This window comes from Amphibalanus amphitrite, unplaced genomic scaffold, assembly GCF_019059575.1.
Source record: "Amphibalanus amphitrite isolate SeventyFive unplaced genomic scaffold, NRLGWU_Aamphi_draft 000315F_arrow, whole genome shotgun sequence".
Taxonomy (NCBI): domain Eukaryota; kingdom Metazoa; phylum Arthropoda; class Thecostraca; order Balanomorpha; family Balanidae; genus Amphibalanus; species Amphibalanus amphitrite.
This window is the reverse complement of record NW_024881810.1, coordinates 617,881-641,896: the sequence shown is the minus strand read 5'-3', so window position 1 is coordinate 641,896 and position 24,016 is coordinate 617,881. Positions and strand designations below refer to the sequence as shown.

Sequence of the window (24,016 nt, the reverse complement as noted above, 5' to 3'; positions counted from 1 at the left end):
GTGAATTTGATGGTTTCCAGCCGCCTCATGCGGCTTTGCTGTACACAACTCTGCAAAAGTTGCGCATGCTACTTAAATTCATTCTGATGTAAGTGACGTCCTGCGGCATGACTGCCTGATTCTAATTAAAGTACCATTAAGTGCATCAAACCTAGCTATCGTGATGCAGCTTGATTAAGCGGAGACTCTCCATTTATGTGCCTTGGTATTAATCATTGCATGCATTTGCATTACATTACTATTTAGTTTAATCACTGGTAGACCTATGAAAATATAAAGATAGGACTCATACCGGTGTTTATGGCATTGACTGTACCATTGCGACATAAGTACCTTAATTTTATTTACTTTATATCGAGAGACACATCCGCAACATGTAACTAGTGGCTATTACGTGCATTGAGTATGGAGAAATTACTGTCCTCAAACTTTGACTTTGACTTTAACCATCATCCTCCCGGTCGGATGGTCTCACCTTCCTGCCGGCGGGCTCCTTCAGCCGACACCTGAGCACCGCCTCGTCGCCCTCCAACACGGTCGTGTTGTAGTTGTTGCCGCCCGGTATCGGCTCGTACGAGTAGTGCGCGTGGTGGTGGTACACCCCGTACCCGTGAGAATGACCTGGAACACACGGAGAGAGAGGGTGGATAGGCTGAGACAGCGGCCTGGGTCAGAAGGGTAACATTCAATTTCTCTTCTTAGCAGGGCACCCGGCACACAATGATGTAAAATATTTAAAATTCGTGTTGCACACAATATCCGTAACCTTTTTACGCTGCTGTTTCAAAAATCTGCGTGTCTTGTTTTACCACCAAACACGTTCGTTTCCTTCCATCCAGCTCTTCCCGCTGGCTTTATCCAAGCGTAAGCTTTTCACTGCGTACTTTCACAATCCTCAGCAAAAACCTTATCCCGCTTCATTTCGGTGGTCTTTGGCGTGTCGAGTCGCCCGTTAGTGGCCATTTTTCGCTCATCAGCCTCCGAGCCGCAATAATGGTGCTGAGACAGTGTCACAAATTATCCAGATTTCGTGTCATTTTCCGTCCGAGCCGCTGGGACTTCGCTGAGCGCGGCCGGGACGCTGATTCTGCTGACGGGGTCTGACTCACAGAGGCGTAAACTACTCAGCTCATGAATAAGGTATCAACTGCGTCTAAGTAACGCACATAAAGAGTGACCGAGTGGGAACAAACAGCCCGGAACGGGAGGAGAGGGAGTAAAAGAAGAGAGATAAATAGAAAGAGAGAGAGAGAGAGAGAGAGAGAGAGAGAGTGAGAGAGAGAGAGAGAGAGAGAGAGAGAGAGAGAGAGAGAGAGAGAGAGAGAGAGAGAGAGAGAGAGAGAGAGAGAGAGAGAGAGAGAGAGAGAGAGAGAGAGAGAGAGAGAGAGAGAGAGCAGCGTAGTTACCGAGCTAGCCAGGAACACGAGGAGCGACAGCCCAATGAATGAAACGATCGAGAGATAGGGAGAAACGAAATAAATAAGACAATACAAAGATGAGGATGAACTGGTGGACAGTGTGCAGCAGATAAAAGACGGTGGGCGGTGGACGACACATAAGCCCGTCCCACCGATCGAGCCGCGCCTCCCGTATCCCATCAGCGTCCGCCTCCATAACCGGCGGCGAGTGTGGACGTCGTTGATAGAGCGATGGCACCCTTTCGCTAGATTGCCCTCCACTACTGGCCCCGCCACCCCTCCCTTCCCGCGCCGCCCGCCGCCACCGCGCCGTTTCCGTCTCGTTTCACACACGCGCCGCCGCCATGCAGCTGAACTACCCTTCCCCTGGGCCCGACGGCTCGCTCCACTAATAATGACCGCCCCGGGGACGGCCGAAAGTCGATAGAAGGGCACGCCACTCTGCACGGTCTCACCGGAGAATGGCGGGATCGAGGAGGAAAAACAGCGATAAGTGAGGAGACGGTGGTGTGTTGACACGATCGGCGGTGTTCCGCCAATGTAAACAGGTTGGTCACAGAGCTGTCTTGTCAGCCGGGGGCCAATCGGAACACTCCGCTCGACTCGTTGGGTCAGACTCGGAGACGGGCGAATTTAGGCAGTTTTTGTGAAACTTTTACCGAGCAGCTTTTGGCTGACTAGCCCTCGCCCGCACATGGGGGGGGGGTTGCCACCCCCCCCAGGTAGTCTTTCTGCTCTGCACTCAACATTTTTAGAGCTAGAAGGCTGATTTTTTGTATAGCTGCTCCTCTATCCTTTCTTGATCTCCACTGAAAATGTCAAGTTTCTGTGGTTTGTGGTTTCGGAGATATGACCTTGTTTTTGAGGTCATGTCATGACCCAAATGGTCAATTCTCAACATCTTGCGTTGGCTATGGGCCTTGTGAGCTTTTGACACCTTGATTTCGGCCTTTTTGGCCAGTCTTACCTCCCACCTATCATGGAACATGTTGTTCGACGATGTACAGATGTCAAGGTCAAGGTCAAGGTCAACCTAGGTCATCTAAGATAATTGCGTTTTAGGCAAGCGGAATTTACTTTTTGTGAAGTTTTTTGACTGCATTTTTGGTAAAAGCTTCTCAGATCATGATTTCATGTAATATGGACACATAAACAATCGGTGTACACATCAGTATACACACAGACACACACAGACATACAAACACATATAATTGACCTTGACCTAACTTGACCTGAAATGACCTCAGCAGCAAAAACCTGGTCGCGTAGTGTGACAAAGAGGTTCTAGCTGGCTTGGCACCAGAAAACGGCATCGTCATCGGTATATGATAAACAGCGCACTTGATATCCAACGGTGACCCAAAACAGCAACATTTTTTAGTTTGACCTGACCTGGAAGGTCAATGACTGACCTGAGAAGGTAAAACTGGGTATCATTGGGTTCGTCTCTTCCCAAAGAATCTTTTTGGTCTTTACCGCTAAGCTCTATCTCCAACAGGAACGAAATGCCGCGGGGGGGGGTGGCAACCCCCCCCCCCCCCATGTGCGTTCTAGGATGGGAAAATGGGATGTGCGGGCGAGGGCTAGAGAAAATGCCTGCAGGTAAAATATTCTGGCGTTGGGTACCTAGCTATGCTAGCCAGAATCATGCGGCGTCTGTAAGTAATGAACACCGTTATTGGCTTCCCACATTGTTTATACCAAGCCACAGCTGCGGTGTTATAACCGCTTTGGCCTACTAATTAAAGGAAAGGTCTGCCTATATTTGAATTAATTATTTCTCTAGAGTGCTTTGAATGCTAACATTGTCAAATGTGCATTGTGATCAGCATCAATGCAACCAGCAACGTTGCAGCCTAATAACCATGTTTTCCGCAAAATGAAGCGCTTCCTAATTAATGGCAAAATCAACGACACCTAAGCATGCAATAGACTTATTGCGGCCCATAGGCGAATGCCAGTTACACGAGCTCAGCAAAACGTTTTTATTTTTCTGTATTTACAAAGATTCACAATTCATTCGTTGTGCGCATCCCGTTTTTGCTTCTTAAGTCTGCCAAGTTCCAACTAATGAAGTTACAACATAGGATATTTCCCATTTCTCTTTATATTCCATTTCCATTCCCCACATTTCCCAAGCAGAGAAACGGAGAATAAAAGATGATGGACTTACATAACAATGTAAGCCCTTCACCGTCTACGACATTCACATCTTGACCTGTCATATCAGTTAGATCAGTCAACTGTGTAAAACACAAATAATTTAATTTGATTACATCACCGCAATGGAAAAGTATCACTAAAAAATACATCCACGTTTCCCTTCCACCGCCACCCACAAAACCGTCACATGCCAATGGCCGCCACTTTCCACCTAACTCCGCGCCTACAGAGTCAGCTCACGTCCCTCAAATTTGGCTGATGATGCAGTCAGTCGCGGCGGACATTCGCTGAATGACCGGCGAGCAACAGTCATTCGTTTGACTGGCCGCGGTCTGATGAACTAGAAACGTATGGATGGTCTCCCATCGACCGCGACTCACTGGGATAGAGCTGCTCATAGCGCCTTTGACGGTGGGTTTGACCGAACGAGGATGTGGTGAATTTCTTCATGTGATGACGCGTTGTGTGCAAGAATGCAAGTGATCAGTGATTAAAGAACGCATTATTCTACATCCAAGTCGAATAGCGATTATCTGTCATGTATTTCTGATAATTTATCGCCATAATTTAAAATAACTGAGACCATTTCACTTCAGTATTAAGCCATGATTTACATAAAAATTAACAGCCCTGGCGAAGTGCTGAGGCGGCCGGCTCAGTTCCGTCATCGCCTGATGTCTGCCGGTCAGCAGCTATATATCGGAGCGGGCCCATATAGCGGCGCGGCCCGGAGACGGGTCGCCGCGGTCGCAGCTGGCCGATCCGTTGGACGCTATCGCCGCCTCCCGACACGGTCACCAATCAAACGGCCGCAATCCGGGCCCGATGGAACGGCGCGTTCAATAACACACGCTCCCAGACGGTGTTGTCTCCGGGTGGGAGGGGGCAGGTCTCTGAGCAGGTCAGAGACGAACGCCACGGCCGGGTCATTTTGTCTCGGTCCTTGCCAGACTGACTGACGTGGTCGGCGCGGGACGAGAGAGACGAGCTGTTGCAGCCGGCTTATCGGGGCAGCAGTGGAGTTGTGACAGCTCGGGGTTTGGCTTTACAGCCTACTGACAGTGCCGCTCTCGCCCAGCCGGCCGCACTTGGCGCGGATCGTATCGGACAGCCGGCCAAAACCCACGCAACTGAGGGACCGTATCGGACAGCCGACCGCACTATACCCACGCAACTGGGGTGTCGTGGGGCTTCTGAAGGCGCTGTAGTGATGACTTGGCTGGGGACGCATGAGAGTGGATACTGGATAGAAATGGATGTTAAGGTTACGTAGCTATATTTTCTCGATTCTCCGGCCTCTCAAGGTCATGTTTGCCTAAATTCATTTTGAGCAGCGGCTAGCAGATGCTACGTCAGCATCAGAATCACCTCTGTTGCTTTTATACGCGATGATAAATGACAATATTTTCATTTGACGTATTCCCTTTAAAAAAACCTTCAGTACTGTTACTTCTTTAGCATTCCAAATTTATCCCAAAAAATAAATGTGTACTGCGTAGTGTGCAGCACCGAAGCTGTAGCGAGAAGTTTCGTTTGTGGCGGTCGTCAGAGGTTAGACTGTGTCGCAATACACAACTGTACTCCGGTACAGCCTACGCTCCAGGTAACCAAGCACAAGCCATCAGCTCTGAGCCAGCGCCGTTATACGCTTTGAAAAGCGCTGCTCCCAGAAAAAAAGATGCAGTATTTTCATGTTACAAGGTGTAAAACGAAATGAAAAGAACACCAGTTGGAAGGTATTGTCAAGGAATGAAGCATGAAATGAAGATGTGAATGTCTTTTGTATCCTATTGTTAAGCTATTGGCATGTAACTGAATAAATGGCTAGCGATCTTTTGAACATCACTACGTTAACCCGCGCCCGGCTGGGGGTCCTGGATTTCCACGCCCTGCTGGGGGGGGGGGGGTGTTTGAACACCCCCCTTCTAACTCGGCTCCTGGGCCACGTAGCGATACGCGGAAGGCGGCGTTCGAAAGAGCGTCAAAAATAATGAGGAAATCACTTCGGTCAATTTTTTGGTCAGGTCAAAGGTCAGGTCACCAGAGGTCATTGAAGGCAAATTTTCGCCGATTTCCAGGTCGAATGTCGAACATTTCCAAGAAGCCAACGCATAACTCGGGAACCAATAGAGCTACAGCGCCGCGGAAAAGCGCATTCGATAGCCCTATTAACGCCCTTTCTGAGTAATTTTCTCAGATTTGACCTAACGTCAACGGTTTTGCCTGCAGGGGGCAAAAACTGCAAAAATAGCCGATTTTTTCGGAAACAGTTTTTCTGCAATAACTTTTGACCCAAGCATTGTACGAGCTTACTTTTACCGGCATCGTGTTCCTCTCGTCAAGACGCATCGAACGAACTATAATTTGACCTTGAAAGGTCAACTTGAAAATTTGACCTCAGGTCAAGGTCATGACCTGACCGGAAAGGGTCATGTTGCATATCAGTCGATCCGTATCGTCGAGCTGAACACATCTAAGGCGTTTTCATCGCTCTAGCATGCCTCTATCAAAAGTTATTTGCGAAAAACTGTTAGATACCATTCGTGACCTAAGATGACCTCAGGGCATAAACAGGGGTCACAGACACCATTTTCATGTTCAGTGTGTCTAAACCACTTGTAATTCAGTGTTTGGGAGTGTTTATAATGTCTTTCGTCCAAAACAGGCGCATTTCAATTTTCTTCCATTGACTTATAATGGTGAGGTCGCAAAATTGACCTGACCTTAGGTCATCGATATCAAAATTCTGAGATATACATTTTGTACATGCTAATGCTCTTAGCAATCGCTGAAAGTTTCAAAGCGATCGGTCACTCGGTGTAGCTATGACAGACATTGAAACTTTTTATGAGGTGAGGTCACTTCGAGTGACCTGGTGACCTGACCTTGAATGACCTTGGTCTGAAATTTTCACAACATGTGTAGAATTGATGTATGATAAGGTGTACCAAAAACGGCGGCGCTCCGCGCCGCCGTTTTTGAGATATTCGCGAAAAACCACAGGGGGGGGTGTTCAAACACCCCCCCCCAGCAGGGCGCGGGTTAAGCTAATTGCACCCACCATAATTAACATTATACGATGACATGACAACATCCAAAAACTGCTTACAGCACTTCACTTTATTTGGAAGTGTAATATCATTCATTAATGTTCTGCACAAGTGAATATACTTATCTTGTTTTTACGCCAATCCGCGATTTTTCTCCGATGCTGCTCTTGTCCTTGTTACCATACATGCTGAAATGAACTGAACTGAATTTAAAGATTTGGCTTTATTCGTGATTATCGACTCTCAGCATCTACATACATATATCATTATGACATGTTTTCCAACACCCGAGTCCCCTTTGCAACACTATATCAGCCTGTCCCCCAGGCCCCAGCAAGAGTGCACCTATAATTTAATGGTGGTCATTGGCCATACAATATAGTTATGTTGATGCTTAACAACGACAGTTATCGCTTGAGACTTTCAGACCCTCTCAACCATCCTATAATTGAGCAGCTTAAACGTTCAATGAATTATCCCCCTGCCACATTGAGCTTGCAAAAGTTGGACATTTTGAGCCATCTTTTCATAATTCTACGCTATAAGCTTGCATTCTGTAGGCCATTGCTTCATATCTAACAAAGGTATGCGCTGCAAATCGTAAGTCTTTGCTCGTTAGTGATTTTGGCATCTTGCTGTGTCTTTTAGTAATTGCTTGTCTGAAATACTGTTGCTACAAAAAGATGCACACATTTCTGGAACCAACAGTTAAACATCGATTCAATGTGTGAAAAGGTAGTATCAAATCTCCTAAGAAAGCTAAAGGTGCCCCTCATTCTTATCTTTGCTGCACACACAAATACTTGAACGAAAGAAAGCTGCGCAACATTCGAAAAGCAGTCCGGTGACCGGGATTTCGTAAGTGCCAAACCTGCTCCTGCGAGCTGCGATAAAGCTCACTGATTCCTCGGCGCTCTCGGCTCACCAATAACAGCCGTGGGAGCTATGTAAGTTACAAGTGCTGTGTCCTCTGGCGTTTCGGGACTATATCCGAACCAACCAGTGAAGTGGCAGAAGCGCATTCGAAACGTTCACGCTACAGAGAATTCGGATTGAGGCATTAATCGCGCCAGTAAACAGCAAACACATTATTTGCTGTGATGCAGTCCTAGAACACCTCTCAGCGTCTTGTGATACATAGGGTTGTGTATCACCTTTGAATAATAAGTGTTGTTCATTATGCTGAGTCACGGCAAGCACATTACACAGTGCAGTCAAAGCTTATCGTAAACTGTAATAAATTGTAAAGTCATTAGCAACAAAGCTCTTAGCTTATATGCAAGTCAAGTATTGATCACATATTCAACAACGTCGCTTGTTTCAAACACAAAACTGGAGCATTGTGTTTTCATATTCAAAACATCCATCATATCACAGGAGGTATAAATAAGATTAAAATGGCACTCTTACCGAGTTCACTGTCGCCGGCCATGAAGAGTGAGGCAGACAAACAGACAGTCAGCAGCCAGCTCATTGTGACCCTGCAAGAAAAAATGGACTCTGGTGAACATTTTGGCATATCTTTGCTGATTGAACAAACTTTGGGTGAATTTGCCAGGCTCAAAGAACAGACCAAAAATGGTCTTCATACGTGAAGTAGGTTGTAATCGTTTAGAGCGGGTCATTGTTTCTGCAGGCGGATAAGAGTTCCGGGCCGAGTCCTGGTGGCGGCGGTGGGACCAGTGCACGTCGACTGTACCCGTGTGACGCCCCTGCACGTGCCGCCGCGTGCACCTGGTCCCGGGGCGGGGCCGTCAATCGCGCCGACCCGAAGCCGGCGCCGTCGTCGCCAGTTGGGCCATTAACTCGGCGTCGACGACTATATCACGAATTACGAGCCGGCGGTCGGCAGTAAAGCCGACCTCTTGCTACCATCGCTCCGGTTCCGAATATGCACCGGCCGCCGCGGTCGCCGGCCGCAGCGTTTTATGCGGGTCGCTGAGGGGATCGTCGGGCTCGGCGTTCACCAAATGTAAAACGCGCCATGTGATGTTACTCCCCAGTGACCCTGAGAGTGAGGAGTCGTCAATCGACCATGAAAGTGTGACGACGAGTCTGGCTAACGAAAGGGCTGCGTCGGAATTTATCTCACCTGCTGGCAGCAGACCAGAAAGTTTGGCAGATTTAGAAAATTATTCGGTCCGAAGCTGTTTGGAGGTCGCTAATCTGGGAGCCGAGAAGAGTCGCTCACCAACAGGGAGCTGAGAGCCCCTGTCTGGCACCCGACCAACGCAGAGGATTACGGTGCCGAAATGAACGTCTTAGCTGCACTAAGCCCTTGTTTCAAATAGACACAACCAATTATCTAGTGTCCTGTTTGGGAGCCAGTGGCGGCGCACCGGTCGGTAGGGTCCGTTTGGGAGCTCCTCTCTGGATCTCAAGTCGGACTGGGGTGCCCCCGGGACAGAAAGTTAGGACATTGATCGGGATGGCGGCATATCGAAGCCCTGGAGGAAATCGTGGAAGCGTCCGTGGGCCGGCACGGGTCATTTCTGGTCGAGTTTGACGGCTCATGGTCCTGGTGCGGTGCTGCAGGTCACCTCACGGGGACGCTGGGGCGGTGGAAATGATTGGAAGATGGACTTTATTACCACTTTGACCGATTGACTGCAAAGCGAAAAATAAGGCACTAATCCAATGTTGATTGTATACGAACGTTTGGCCGTTTAAAAATCGTCATCAATTTCTGAACATAACGTAGCATTGCGCAAAAGGAAGCAATAAGAGCAAAAACGCATTCAAGTTGACATGCGAGAAGTGTAGCTGTGATGGCCGTTCAAGCTATGTTTGTAGAAACATGTAGTTCAAGCTATGTAGTACAAACACTGAATAATTCATATCACTGTCAAGTGTCAACAGCTTTGAGTTGAAAAACTTCATGCTGGATATTCAATAGTGCTCGCTTTACGAAGCAATAAGGTAAGATTCTGATCACAGCTGCCTGATAGGGATTTCTAGCCGGACAGTTTCCAGACAGCCATCCCCCCGGCAGCGGCCGGGGTCACAGCTGCACAGCCATCGTCCCAGATGGGACACCACTAGATTGATATACCCCGGTCATTTGTTTTGCTGGATCTCGATGACCCAAGAGAAAACACAACAGCCGTTTCAACTCGTCCTGAACTTTGCAAGTATGGAATATATGAACCATTTCAAACTTTAACTTTATTAAATTGCGCAGTGTATCTCTCAATGATCGACACTGTCGCCTATTTGCCTGACTGCGACACCCCATGCAGTCGCACCTGAGCTCCTGATAACATCATCGTACAGCTCCTTTCCTCTGCGTGGCGATACCGCACCTCCCTCCTCCCTCTATCCCTTTCTGCCCTACCTAAACCCCCATTTCCCCAGCTCTATAGATACGAATTCGGGTGCCGTCTGCGTCTGCAGCCACACCCGCAGCGTGGACTGTTGTCCCCCGAGCGGCGCGGCCGGACAGACCAGCGACCATTACCTTCTCTGGCCGGAGCGACACACTCAGAAATAGATTGGCTGCTCGGTGGCCGGCGCAAAACAGCGCCGCCGAGAGACCGTCGTTCTCTGCCGCCGGCGCGCTGACCGATCTAGCGATGCGGACCGACCCACTTAGGAGCGGTCGTGACGGTTTTGTGCCGCGCCTTTGAGCGCCAGAGAGTCGGCCTCCAAGCAAATACATTACCTGATGACGGCAGTGCTGAATGGCATGGTGGAGTCAAAAGAGAATGAAAAAGGTTTTGCTGTAAGGCTTAGTGTGCTCATAGGCCCTCGCACCGAAAAATGATCAAGTGCGTCTGGCGCTTTTCATTATGAAACGGGAAGTGACCTGCGGTTGTTTTTGTGAATAGGGTCTTACGAGTATCGTATAGTTTTCTGCGTAACCTATGGGTACCTGAATTTGCTTTGAATTATGTCAAACTCAACTCTTGCAATAGGACGCATTGATTACATACCTTATATGCATATGAATCAGCTAATTTCACCCGGGTTATAGAAATCACATGCGATGTGAGTTCAAATGACATCAGGGCACTCAAACGCTGGCAGTTTACAGCCGGTATAAACATCGCGATTATTAGCTACACGCACTACTTTGACAGTATGTACGGCCGAGCCCTGCGACAGAGCTGCTAATACCAATGCTTTTGCTCAATTGTTAAATGCATCGCCGCAGCTGTGCTGTACTCTGCGTTTCAACATTGATTGCGCTGCAAGAAATATGATTACAGGCATGGACCCACTTGGCCACATTGCCATGTGGCTTACCGCTCCACGGCTGCCTCCGCACGACGTAATAAACGAATCGACCAGCCCAACGGTATGCATGCTCAACACACATCAGTGACCATCCACTTCGCGATAGCCGCCTTCGCGCGTGCTCCTAATCCAATTTGGACCACTCTTACACTTGCCACAGAACTAATCAAAGCAGTTGGGGGGTCTTCACGTCAATGCAACTCAGCTACCTTGAGATGAGTTATCATTGTAAATGGGCCGCATTAAATAAATTTTGTTAGAATTTCAGTCACTTAAATCGTCGACCGTCCATCGGCCATCATTCGTCGTCCACCGTTTACTGCTTCTTATTTCGCACGAATTCCTGCCTAACAACAATGGTAGTGTGAACCGAAATCACCTGTGACTGGCGAGGCATTTGCAGTGAGCCTTGGGCATTGAATTGTCAAATGTTAGCCCTAATCCGTGAGCTGTGAATAGGAGATATCAATCTTCAACTGGAGGGCTGTTCGAGCATGGATGTGAGGACCATAAGCACAGTTCATTGACCATTATCCTAGGAGCAAATCTTATATTAAACGGATCAGGAGTATGCAAGCATCTACCAGAGTCGTCAGTCACAAATGTTTATACTCGTAAGAAAGACTGGAACAGAAAAAATGTTAAAATGCAATTCAACGTTAATGAAAGAGGAAACTATGCAGTTGATGCGGCAAAATGGTAGCATACAGAATGTGTAAAGGAAACAAAGCCTTGACCAACGATGACACCTGCCTATTTTAAAGGCTCCTGCTATTGGCAAGCAAATCCCTGCCCTGGCGTTGTTTTGACTGACCAACCAGCGCATTGTGAGATACGGACAGAAGCCCGTGCACTCTTGGCTAGGAATTAGCGCCGTAAGTCATGAGGAAGTGGCCATGAGCCACAAGCCCGAGCCATTGACCGTGGTCCATAGCACTGAGCCGCTGTCTACGGACTATTGCAGTCGCTTGAATCTCATTGTGGGTTGCAGGACATGCCTCACTGGCCCTGGGTAGTGGCCCGTTTGGCAGTGAACCAATGACCGTGAGCTGGTTGTATGTAGCTGCGTGTCGGCGTTCTGCCCAGTCCGTTACCGTTTGCGTGCCTCTTCACCGGTCCGCCCCTGCCGCGCCGTGCCACTTAGTTTTACGGCTGACTGTGCGACGAATGGTCCATTTGAAAAACGCACCGGCCGCCTCCAGTCCACTCCGGTGGCAGTATTGAGCCGGGTGTAATCGGCGTGGCTGGCACGCGTCGCGGGTAAGGAGGAATCATCAGTCTAGTGTCATTCTGAGCGTATCATATCTCTTATATCATTAGTCTATTAGAAAAGGAATATGGTAATCACGGTTGTGAGTGTAACTCCATTGCATCCATATACGAGTACAGGAGTGGTACCTAAGAAGCAAGATGATGGCCAGACACCACAGTATCACTCTTTCATATATCAAATGTTGTTAGCCGTTTTCACGACGGGCTATCCGGCGAATGTACCTGATTTGACCAAATCTGCACCTAATTTCTTTTACAGCAAATATCTTCATTCTATGAATTTATTTCAGTGTTTTAATCATTGATGCTCTCTGATAATATGGCATAGCAGGCACATAAGCAATTAGTGCAACCCTAGCTGATAGCTGCTCAGAGACACACTGAACCTGATTTGACCAAATCTGCACCTAATCTGTACCAGATGTGCACCAAATGAGTACCAGATGGCCGTCGTGAAAACGGCTATTACCATCAGAATCTCCTACAAAGTAATATCTACGATTCTCTATTTTTGACCGAACTCATGACCACTATGGTCAATCGCCACCACATTTCTCGGTCAAATATCACACCGCTGCGTCCGCCCACCGACCTCCCCCACCATCGATAACAGACGGACGCGGCCAGCGGCACGCTCCACGCAGAGCTGCGGTCATCACTCATGTTCTCTCTGTCTCCGTCTGTTCAAACTGACGACATTTATCGCGCCCGGCGCGGCGGGCCAGTGCTGGAACAGTCACGATCGCCGACAGCCGACCTAACTTGGCAGGTTGACGGGCGAGGCAGATTGACAGATTCGCGGGCGGCAGAGTGCGTGAATTGACGACGAAAATGTGGGAGATGAGTGATGCCCATGGAAAGCACAAATTGAAGCTGTTTAAACAGTTAAAAAATTTGCCTAAGATCTTATAATTTGTGGCAAGCATTTATGTACCTCTGTATACCCAGGTCTATGGTGGCAGACCATTCTAGAATATATCACGGAGACATAACATATTGTACCGCTTTTTGACTTTTTTTCACAGTCATCGACTGCCGATGAAATATACTGCGTTCCGTTAAAAGGCATGTCTATAGCCACAATTTATACAGCTGGAATTCACTGCACACCCTCGCGAGGGCTCCGAAATAAAACTCAAATGCGCATGCAGTAGAGCCGGAGAGATAAACTGGGAAAGCGTGTCGACAGCGCCATCTCTGGGGAGCGATTGAACTAAATGGGGCCATTACTATGGGGGCAGCCACAAACCGGGCACTGAAACTCACCCTCGGGGCTTTAGAGCGCGATCTGCGCAGCAGACTCGCCCGGGGAATGGAGGGTGCGTTTGGTTTCCTGCCATTGCCGGAGAGTTACAGTCATGTTCACTTTAGCCGAGATTTGTGATACATATCTGCTGATATTCAGCAAGACTCAATGGGGCACGGCATTTGACAAATGAAAATTGTGAGGATAAATCGAAAATATAAAGTAGAGTACAACTAGAAAATATCAAGATGGTTATTTTGCTAAAGCATTAACAATGGATGGTGTACAAGAAATTACACAAGAACAAACCTATATTGCACAATGTCAGGCTATTGCTTAATCCAAAATACCTAAGATGAGATAGAATATATGCCGACGCATCCTCTCCTGAACGTTTGGTACTGTTGTGCATTTAAATTTTCGTGATCGCGGTGATAAATGAAAAATGAAAATAATAAGTAATAACAAAACGTAGCGTATGTTACCGGCCACCAGCAGTGTGATCAGGTGCCAGGAGGAACAGACTGACACTGCTCTCCATCAACACCAGGATCTTCCAGGGATCATGCCTGGGACCGATGTTGTACAACATCGCCTCCATCGGCGCCGCCTGCTACGTGCCGTCCGAGGTGAATGACAGCATAGCTAGGATGGCCAGGTACGCCGATGACACCCAGCTGGTCGTCTCAGGACCCAAGGGGAGGCTGCCAGAGATCCAGACTGCATTGGAAGGCGGCCGCCTCGCAATTATTGTTCGGCAGCAAAAAAGAAAAGACTGAGATACGGTGACCTCTTCACCCCACTTTATCTTATTCTCCAGACGACTAAATGAAATACAAATTGCCGCATCGATTCAGGATAACAGTGGAATAATGGCGGAAGGACAGGTAAGGGTCCAAACGGTCTCCTCATGAATTGCAGCAAAGAAAGAAAACAGACCTGTCACCAAATAATCTTTCTGAAAAGTGGACTAATCGCATAGCCTCGGACACAGAAGTAAACATCCAGCACGCGAAGCGCCCCGAACCGGGCCTCTCACTACCGGTCAGTTTGACAGTCTAGCACTCCTACGCTGAGCTACACCGGATGGTGGCCACGGCCGGGGCAAAGTCTGGCCGGGCGGGCGGTGGGGCCGGGAGGTCGGCAGCGAAGTCAATGAATGTTTTTGTGGTTGGGGGGTGCCGGTCGCTCTAGCTTGGTGGAATGATGGTGGATCATTGGCAAAACTTTCAACGTGGAGTCCCGGTTCGAGTCTCATCGGGGCTCCGGCTACTTTTCCGGGTTAGGATCTGGTTTGATTTTAGTGGTTGCGAGCCATTTATACGGTTTTATATCTACATGTCGATTGTCGATTGATTGATTGATTCATTCATTCGTTCATTTTATCCATGTCGACATTTAGCATACGAATTGACATCCAGGATCAATCCGATCAATCTACCATTTTCACCTAAATATCATGCATATATGGGGCACAAGACCTATAGTTGCCTCGATACCGTGCCAAATCACGTTTTGCACAATGCACGAGTAAATTATATTCGCTGGGTCTTCCGTGCATTGTGCTTAGCAAAAACAGGAATGCAATTGTTAAGCGACGCAAAATGTGCAATGCAGCAAGTGACCAGTGACCACACACACCCACACACCCCCATGGTCCACCAACACGCCCCACAGTCCACACCACTCGCCAGCTCACGCCAACCACCGAGACGAGCCCCTCCCCCCGCGCTGGTCTGACGCGACAGCTGGTCTACAAAGCGCTCCACCCGGCGACCCGAGCCGATGTCAAACGGCGTGGGTAGACTGTGCCGCTTCACTCTCGGATCATGCGGCACAGTCTACCGGTACCAGGCGGCTGCTGCCAATGCTGAGCCATAGGAACCCGGTGGATAAAGAGTAGGGGACCATCAACCTGTACACGACTGTACGTGATAAGCAATTAACAATGAACTATCGCAGTAATGTCTTTACTCAATCTTGCCAATTGCCATAAGGTTTGCCGAAACATTAATTGATAAATGCAAATGACATCGTCCCATTGACAAACAACAATACCACATGAACACTAGCGAAAGTTCATGCTGATTTCAATCAATAGCAATAGGAATCAAGGCCTTCACCTAAGATTAGTATGTTTTCTTTCAGCAGTGTCCTGGATTTTGTGAAAGGAAGCAGATCAGTCTTCTGTCATTGTCGACTGTTATCATTTATGCTATGCAGGAAGTTCATTTGACATTTCCCTCGCAAATAAACACTACAACGTCGATTGACTACAACTATTACATAAACAATATAAGCGTGGCGCAGGAGGAACGGCCCAGTATGGAGAAGTTCCGTGTATTCAGGACAATGTTCTGGATCGGCCTGGATTCTTGTCGCCTTCTGGCGCCTGGACAGTACCTATGTACCTTAATATATGGGACAGTGGCTTCAGGTTATGATGTTGAGTGTGAATAATATCAGTAACCTCCATACTTAGATATTTACATACGCATGTGCGCATATGTAGAAAAAGATGACTTTTCGAAAGGTTTTTGGCGTGTTTTGTACTTGTTGAAGGCACGTTTATTGCCTCGCAATTAAACCGGTAATTATACTGCACAATGCAAAATATACAGATTGTACATGTTTGAGAAGAGTCACATATGGCGAAGAAAAAGAAGAGAGAGAGAGAGAGAGAGAGAGAGAGAGAGAGAGAGAGAGAGAGAGAGAGAGAGAGAGAGAGAGAGAGAGAGAGAGAGAGAGAGAGAGAGAGAGAGAGAGAGAGAGAGAGAGAGAGAGAGAGAGAGAGAGAGAGAGAGAGAGAGAGAGAGAGAGAGAGAGAGAGAGAGAGAGAGAGAGAGAGAGAGAGAGAAATAAAGAAAGCGATACCAAACACCGACAATCTCAGCTCAGAATTCCCGCATGGCTTTTACTACATATAACCTGGCAAAAGCGCACACAATACTCAAACAGGTCCCGGAGTGCCCATTTCAACCGCACATGCATTCGTGCAAGGAGGCTTCTATTCAAACAAGATCTCTTCCTTTCAAATTACACGCGGCACCAGGGTCTCAGCGTGCATTACGCTAATGACTCGTGGAAGGTAGTTGGATATGTGTCCCCCTGAGAAAGGACCGTCGTCTCGATTACATCACGTAAAATAGGTACACAGTTCAAGCCAAGCATGCGTCTACCTTAGCGTGGTGAAATTAACACCCGAATGACAAAAGCAACCGAAAATCCTTTCCTCGTCATGGCTCATGCTGTGATACATTCCTACCACACACAACTAAACAGGACTTACCGTTCACTCGTCTTTCTGCTACGAGTTCTTCACTTCGTCTTTCTTCCACGCCTGCCTTCAGTGCCCTCCGCGAAACCACAACGTGCTATTGACGGTCACTAAAACGTCCCTATCCCTTCTCCCGCCAGAATCTATACGCTCCGCCCGTCGACGCGACACAACCTCCCTCGCTGACGGCCCGCGCGCGACTGGCGGCCCTGGTCTGGCCGTCGACGGCCGGGTCAGAAGGTCACCCTCGGCCCCTCCCCTCCCCCGCAGGTAGAGTTCTGCACGGCTGCAATTTTCCACAGCCTAGCCGCCCCGCAGCCGTGGCTCCACAGCCACAGCCGCCCACAGCCATGGCAAACTGTGGGCAGCCAGCCGTCAGCCGGCCGTGGATACTTTCAATGAAATGCAGCCAAATAGTATATAATAAGTTGTTTTTAGTTGAAACATATAGCCAAAAGCACATTGCAATGGGCTATAGATTCTCAAGCTCATGAAGCATCATAGGTTAAGTGGTTGTGTACCTGGCTTTAGGCCGAAGGCCTGAAGCCTGATGCGCAACGCATGCCTACACAAGCCCTTGCAAAGGGTTAAGAAAGAATGTAACGGAAGTTGGCACAGATTCAGCACAGATTCAGCACAGCACAGATTCGGTAGGGGGAAAAAAGGCCCCGGTAGAGGGAAACCTTTATGACCCGTTTTCCCCTAGAAATGACGTCACAAAGAGGTAAAAATGGGTATCAATCGAAAGCTCTCGTTTACCCAGACACAGTCCTGCAGGAAAATTCCACTTTTTCCCCATAGGAAAGTTTGTACGGGAAAATCAAAATTTTGGGTCAATGGGGGGTCCCCCCCGATTTCGTTCAAAATCGGCACACAGGTGCCCCACCACCAGCCGAGAAACTTTCCCCAAAACGGTCCCCGTTGCATTGACGTTTAAGGCCCGTAAAGCCCCCTAGACTCGTAAAATATCCGTAAAATCGCCTTTGTACGGACAAAAAAGTGGTGCTATGGTAAAAATGGGTATTAATCGAAAGCTCTCGTTTACCCAGACACAGTCCTGCAGGAAAATTCCACTTTTTCCCTATAGGAAAGTTTGTACGGGAAAATCAAAATTTTGGGTCAATGGGGGGTCCCCCCGATTTCGTTCAAAATCGGCACACAGGTGCCCCACCACCAGCCGAAAAACTTTCCCCAAAACGGTCCCCGTTGCATTGACGTTTAAGGCCCGTAAAGCCCCCTAGACTCGTAAAATATCCGTAAAATCGCCTTTGTACGGACAAAAAAGTGGTGCTATGGTAAAAATGGGTATCAATCGAAAGCTCTCGTTTACCCAGACACAGTCCTGCAGGAAAATTCCACTTTTTCCCCATAGGAAAGTTTGTACGGGAAAATCAAAATTTTGGGTCAATGGGGGGGTCCCCCCCGATTTCGTTCAAAATCGGCACACAGGTGCCCCACCACCAGCCGAGAAACTTTCCCCAAAACGGTCCCCGTTGCATTGACGTTTAAGGCCCGTAAAGCCCCCTAGACTCGTAAAATATCCGTAAAATCGCCTTTGTACGGACAAAAAAGTGGTGCTATGGTAAAAACGGGTATTAATCGAAAGCTCTCGTTTACCCAGACACAGTCCTGCAGGAAAATTCCACTTTTTCCCTATAGGAAAGTTTGTACGGGAAAATCAAAATTTTGGGTCAATGGGGGGTCCCCCCCGATTTCGTTCAAAATCGGCACACAGGTGCCCCACCACCAGCCGAGAAACTTTCCCCAAAACGGTCCCCGTTGCATTGACGTTTAAGGCCCGTAAAGCCCCCTAGACTCGTAAAATATCCGTAAAATCGCCTTTGTACGGACAAAAAAGTGGTGCTATGGTAAAAATGGGTATCAATCGAAAGCTCTCGTTTACCCAGACACAGTCCTGCAGGAAAATTCCACTTTTTCCCCATAGGAAAGTTTGTACGGGAAAATCAAAATTTTGGGTCAATGGGGGGTCCCCCCCGATTTCGTTCAAAATCGGCACACAGGTGCCCCACCACCAGCCGAGAAACTTTCCCCAAAACGGTCCCCGTTGCATTGACGTTTAAGGCCCGTAAAGCCCCCTAGACTCGTAAAATATCCGTAAAATCGCCTTTGTACGGACAAAAAAGTGGTGCTATGGTAAAAATGGGTATCAAACGAAAGCTCTCGTTTACCCAGACACAGTCCTGCAGGAAAATTCCACTTTTTCCCCATAGGAAAGTTTGTACGGGAAAATCAAAATTTTGGGTCAATGGGGGGTCCCCCCCCCGATTTCGTTCAAAATCGGCACACAGGTGCCCCACCACCAGCCGAGAAACTTTCCCCAAAACGGTCCCCGTTGCATTGACGTTTAAGGCCCGTAAAGCCCCCTAGACTCGTAAAATATCCGTAAAATCGCCTTTGTACGGACAAAAAAGTGGTGCTATGGTAAAAATGGGTATCAATCGAAAGCTCTCGTTTACCCAGACACAGTCCTGCAGGAAAATTCCACTTTCTCCCCATAGGAAAGTTTGTACGGGAAAATCAAAATTTTGGGTCAATGGGGGGTCCCCCCGATTTCGTTCAAAATCGGCACACAGGTGCCCCACCACCAGCCGAGAAACTTTCCCCAAAACGGTCCCCGTTGCATTGACGTTTAAGGCCCGTAAAGCCCCCTAGACTCGTAAAATATCCGTAAAGTCGCCTTTGTACGGACAAAAAAGTGGTGCTATGGTAAAAATGGGTATCAATCGAAAGCTCTCGTTTACCCAGACACAGTCCTGCAGGAAAATTCCACTTTTTCCCCATAGGAAAGTTTGTACGGGAAAATCAAAATTTTGGGTCAATGGGGGGTCCCCCCCGATTTCGTTCAAAATCGGCACACAGGTGCCCCACCACCAGCCGAGAAACTTTCCCCAAAACGGTCCCCGTTTCATTGACGTTTAAGGCCCGTAAAGCCCCCTAGACTCGTAAAATATCCGTAAAATCGCCTTTGTACGGACAAAAAAAGTGGTGCAATGGTAAAAATGGGTATCAATCGAAAGCTCTCGTTTACCCAGACACAGTCCTGCAGGAAAATTCCACTTTTTCCCCATAGGAAAGTTTGTATGGGAAAATCAAAATTTTGGGTCAATGGGGGGTCCCCCCCGATTTCGTTCAAAATCGGCACACAGGTGCCCCACCACCAGCCGAGAAACTTTCCCCAAAACGGTCCCCGTTGCATTGACGTTTAAGGCCCGTAAAGCCCCCTAGACTCGTAAAATATCCGTAAAATCGCCTTTGTACGGACAAAAAAGTGGTGCTATGGTAAAAATGGGTATCAATCGAAAGCTCTCGTTTACCCAGACACAGTCCTGCAGGAAAATTCCACTTTTTCCCCATAGGAAAGTTTGTACGGGAAAATCAAAATTTTGGGTCAATGGGGGGTCCCCCCCCGATTTCGTTCAAAATCGGCACACAGGTGCCCCACCACCAGCCGAGAAACTTTCCCCAAAACGGTCCCCGTTGCATTGACGTTTAAGGCCCGTAAAGCCCCCTAGACTCGTAAAATATCCGTAAAATCGCCTTTGTACGGACAAAAAAGTGGTGCTATGGTAAAAATGGGTATCAATCGAAAGTTCTCGTTTACCCAGACACAGTCCTGCAGGAAAATTCCACTTTTTCCCCATAGGAAAGTTTGTATGGGAAAATCAAAGTTTTGGGTCAATGGGGGGTCCCCCCCCCGATTTCGTTCAAAATCGGCACACAGGTGCCCCACCACCAGCCGAGAAACTTTCCCCAAAACGGTCCCCGTTGCATTGACGTTTAAGGCCCGTAAAGCCCCCTAGACTCGTAAAATATCCGTAAAATCGCCTTTGTACGGACAAAAAAGTGGTGCTATGGTAAAAATGGGTATCAATCGAAAGCTCTCGTTTACCCAGACACAGTCCTGCAGGAAAATTCCACTTTTTCCCCATAGGAAAGTTTGTACGGGAAAATCAAAATTTTGGGTCAATGGGGGGTCCCCCCCGATTTCGTTCAAAATCGGCACACAGGTGCCCCACCACCAGCCGAGAAACTTTCCCCAAAACGGTCCCCGTTGCATTGACGTTTAAGGCCCGTAAAGCCCCCTAGACTCGTAAAATATCCGTAAAATCGCCTTTGTACGGACAAAAAAGTGGTGCTATGGTAAAAATGGGTATCAATCGAAAGCTCTCGTTTACCCAGACACAGTCCTGCAGGAAAATTCCACTTTTTCCCCATAGGAAAGTTTGTACGGGAAAATCAAAATTTTGGGTCAATGGGGGGGTCCCCCCCGATTTCGTTCAAAATCGGCACACAGGTGCCCCACTACCAGCCGAGAAACTTTCCCCAAAACGGTCCCCGTTGCATTGACGTTTAAGGCCCGTAAAGCCCTCTAGACTCATAAAATAACCGTAAAATCCTAAAAATAAATCCGTAAAATATCGGCACCTGTGTGCCGATTTTGAACGAAATCGGGGGGGACCCCCCATTGACCCAAAATTTTGATTTTCCCGTACAAACTTTCCTATGGGGAAAAAGTGGAATTTTCCTGCAGGACTGTGTCTGGGTAAACGAGAGCTTTCGATTGATACCCATTTTTACCATAGCACCACTTTTTTGTCCGTACAAAGGCGATTTTACGGATATTTTACGAGTCTAGGGGGCTTTACGGGCCTTAAACGTCAATGCAACGGGGACCGTTTTGGGGAAAGTTTCTCGGCTGGTGGTGGGGCACCTGTGTGCCGATTTTGAACGAAATCGGGGGGACCCCCCATTGACCCAAAATTTTGATTTTCCCGTACAAACTTTCCTATGGGGAAAAAGTGGAATTTTCCTGCAGGACTGTGTCTGGGTAAACGAGAGCTTTCGATTGATACCCATTTTTACCATAGCACCACTTTTTTGTCCGTACAAAGGCGATTTTACGGATATTTTACGAGTCTAGGGGGCTTTACGGGCCTTAAACGTCAATGCAACGGGGACCGTTTTGGGGAAAGTTTCTCGGCTGGTGGTGGGGCACCTGTGTGCCGATTTTGAACGAAATCGGGGGGGACCCCCCATTGACCCAAAACTTTGATTTTCCCATACAAACTTTCCTATGGGGAAAAAGTGGAATTTTCCTGCAGGACTGTGTCTGGGTAAACGAGAACTTTCGATTGATACCCATTTTTACCATAGCACCACTTTTTTGTCCGTACAAAGGCGATTTTACGGATATTTTACGAGTCTAGGTTGCTTTACGGGCCTTAAACGTCAATGCAACGGGGACCGTTTTGGGGAAAGTTTCTCGGCTGGTGGTGGGGCACCTGTGTGCCGATTTTGAACGAAATCGGGGGGGACCCCCCATTGACCCAAAATTTTGATTTTCCCGTACAAACTTTCCTATGGGGAAAAAGTGGAATTTTCCTGCAGGACTGTGTCTGGGTAAACGAGAGCTTTCGATTGATACCCATTTTTACCATAGCACCACTTTTTTGTCCGTACAAAGGCGATTTTACGGATATTTTACGAGTCTAGGGGGCTTTACGGGCCTTAAACGTCAATGCAACGGGGACCGTTTTGGGGAAAGTTTCTCGGCTGGTGGTGGGGCACCTGTGTGCCGATTTTGAACGAAATCGGGGGGGACCCCCCATTGACCCAAAATTTTGATTTTCCCATACAAACTTTCCTATGGGGAAAAAGTGGAATTTTCCTGCAGGACTGTGTCTGGGTAAACGAGAGCTTTCGATTGATACCCATTTTTACCATTGCACCACTTTTTTTGTCCGTACAAAGGCGATTTTACGGATATTTTACGAGTCTAGGGGGCTTTACGGGCCTTAAACGTCAATGAAACGGGGACCGTTTTGGGGAAAGTTTCTCGGCTGGTGGTGGGGCACCTGTGTGCCGATTTTGAACGAAATCGGGGGGGACCCCCCATTGACCCAAAATTTTGATTTTCCCGTACAAACTTTCCTATGGGGAAAAAGTGGAATTTTCCTGCAGGACTGTGTCTGGGTAAACGAGAGCTTTCGATTGATACCCATTTTTACCATAGCACCACTTTTTTGTCCGTACAAAGGCGACTTTACGGATATTTTACGAGTCTAGGGGGCTTTACGGGCCTTAAACGTCAATGCAACGGGGACCGTTTTTGGGAAAGTTTCTCGGCTGGTGGTGGGGCACCTGTGTGCCGATTTTGAACGAAATCGGGGGGGACCCCCCATTGACCCAAAATTTTGATTTTCCCGTACAAACTTTCCTATGGGGAAAAAGTGGAATTTTCCTGCAGGACTGTGTCTGGGTAAACGAGAGCTTTCGATTGATACCCATTTTTACCATAGCACCACTTTTTTCCGTACAAAGGCGATTTTACGGATATTTTACGAGTCTAGAGGGCTTTACGGGCCTTAAACGTCAATGCAACGGGGACCGTTTTGGGGAAAGTTTCTCGGCTGGTGGTGGGGCACCTGTGTGCCGATTTTGAACGAAATCGGGGGGGACCCCCCATTGACCCAAAATTTTGATTTTCCCGTACAAACTTTCCTTTGGGGAAAAAGTGGAATTTTCCTGCAGGACTGTGTCTGGGTAAACGAGAGCTTTCGATTGATGCCCATTTTTACCATAGCACCACTTTTTTTGTCCGTACAAAGGCGATTTTACGGATATTTTACGAGTCTAGGGGGCTTTACGGGCCTTAAACGTCAATGCAACGGGGACCGTTTTGGGGAAAGTTTCTCGGCTGGTGGTGGGGCACCTGTGTGCCGATTTTGAACGAAATCGGGGGGGACCCCCCATTGACCCAAAATTTTGATTTTCCCGTACAAACTTTCCTATGGGGAAAAAGTGGAATTTTCCTGCAGGACTGTGTCTGGGTAAACGAGAGCTTTCGATTGATACCCATTTTTACCATAGCACCACTTTTTTGTCCGTACAAAGGCGATTTTACGGATATTTTACGAGTCTAGGGGGCTTTACGGGCCTTAAACGTCAATGCAACGGGGACCGTTTTGGGGAAAGTTTTTCGGCTGGTGGTGGGGCACCTGTGTGCCGATTTTGAACGAAATCGGGGGGGACCCCCCATTGACCCAAAATTTTGATTTTCCCGTACAAACTTTCCTATAGGGAAAAAGTGGAATTTTCCTGCAGGACTGTGTCTGGGTAAACGAGAGCTTTCGATTAATACCCATTTTTACCATAGCACCACTTTTTTGTCCGTACAAAGGCGATTTTACGGATATTTTACGAGTCTAGGGGGCTTTACGGGCCTTAAACGTCAATGCAACGGGGACCGTTTTGGGGAAAGTTTCTCGGCTGGTGGTGGGGCACCTGTGTGCCGATTTTGAACGAAATGGGGGGGGACCCCCCATTGACCCAA

The 24,016-nt window shown here is 48.0% G+C and overlaps 1 protein-coding gene across 1 annotated transcript in view; it reads right to left on the bottom strand.

Annotated features, from left to right (window-relative positions):
* LOC122388249 (protein sidekick-1-like) overlaps positions 1–16,864 on the bottom strand; it is a 46,039-nt gene extending 29,175 nt beyond the window's left edge. Inside the window, exons 1-3 of the mRNA XM_043379146.1 lie at positions 16,675–16,864; positions 8,042–8,112; positions 476–621 (exon numbers count right to left, since the gene is read on the bottom strand). Coding sequence (XP_043235081.1) covers positions 476–621; positions 8,042–8,105 — 210 coding nt within the window. The 5' untranslated portion in view covers positions 8,106–8,112; positions 16,675–16,864. The remainder of the gene's footprint in view (positions 1–475; positions 622–8,041; positions 8,113–16,674) is intronic.
* Positions 16,865–24,016: the final 7,152 nt, after the last annotated feature.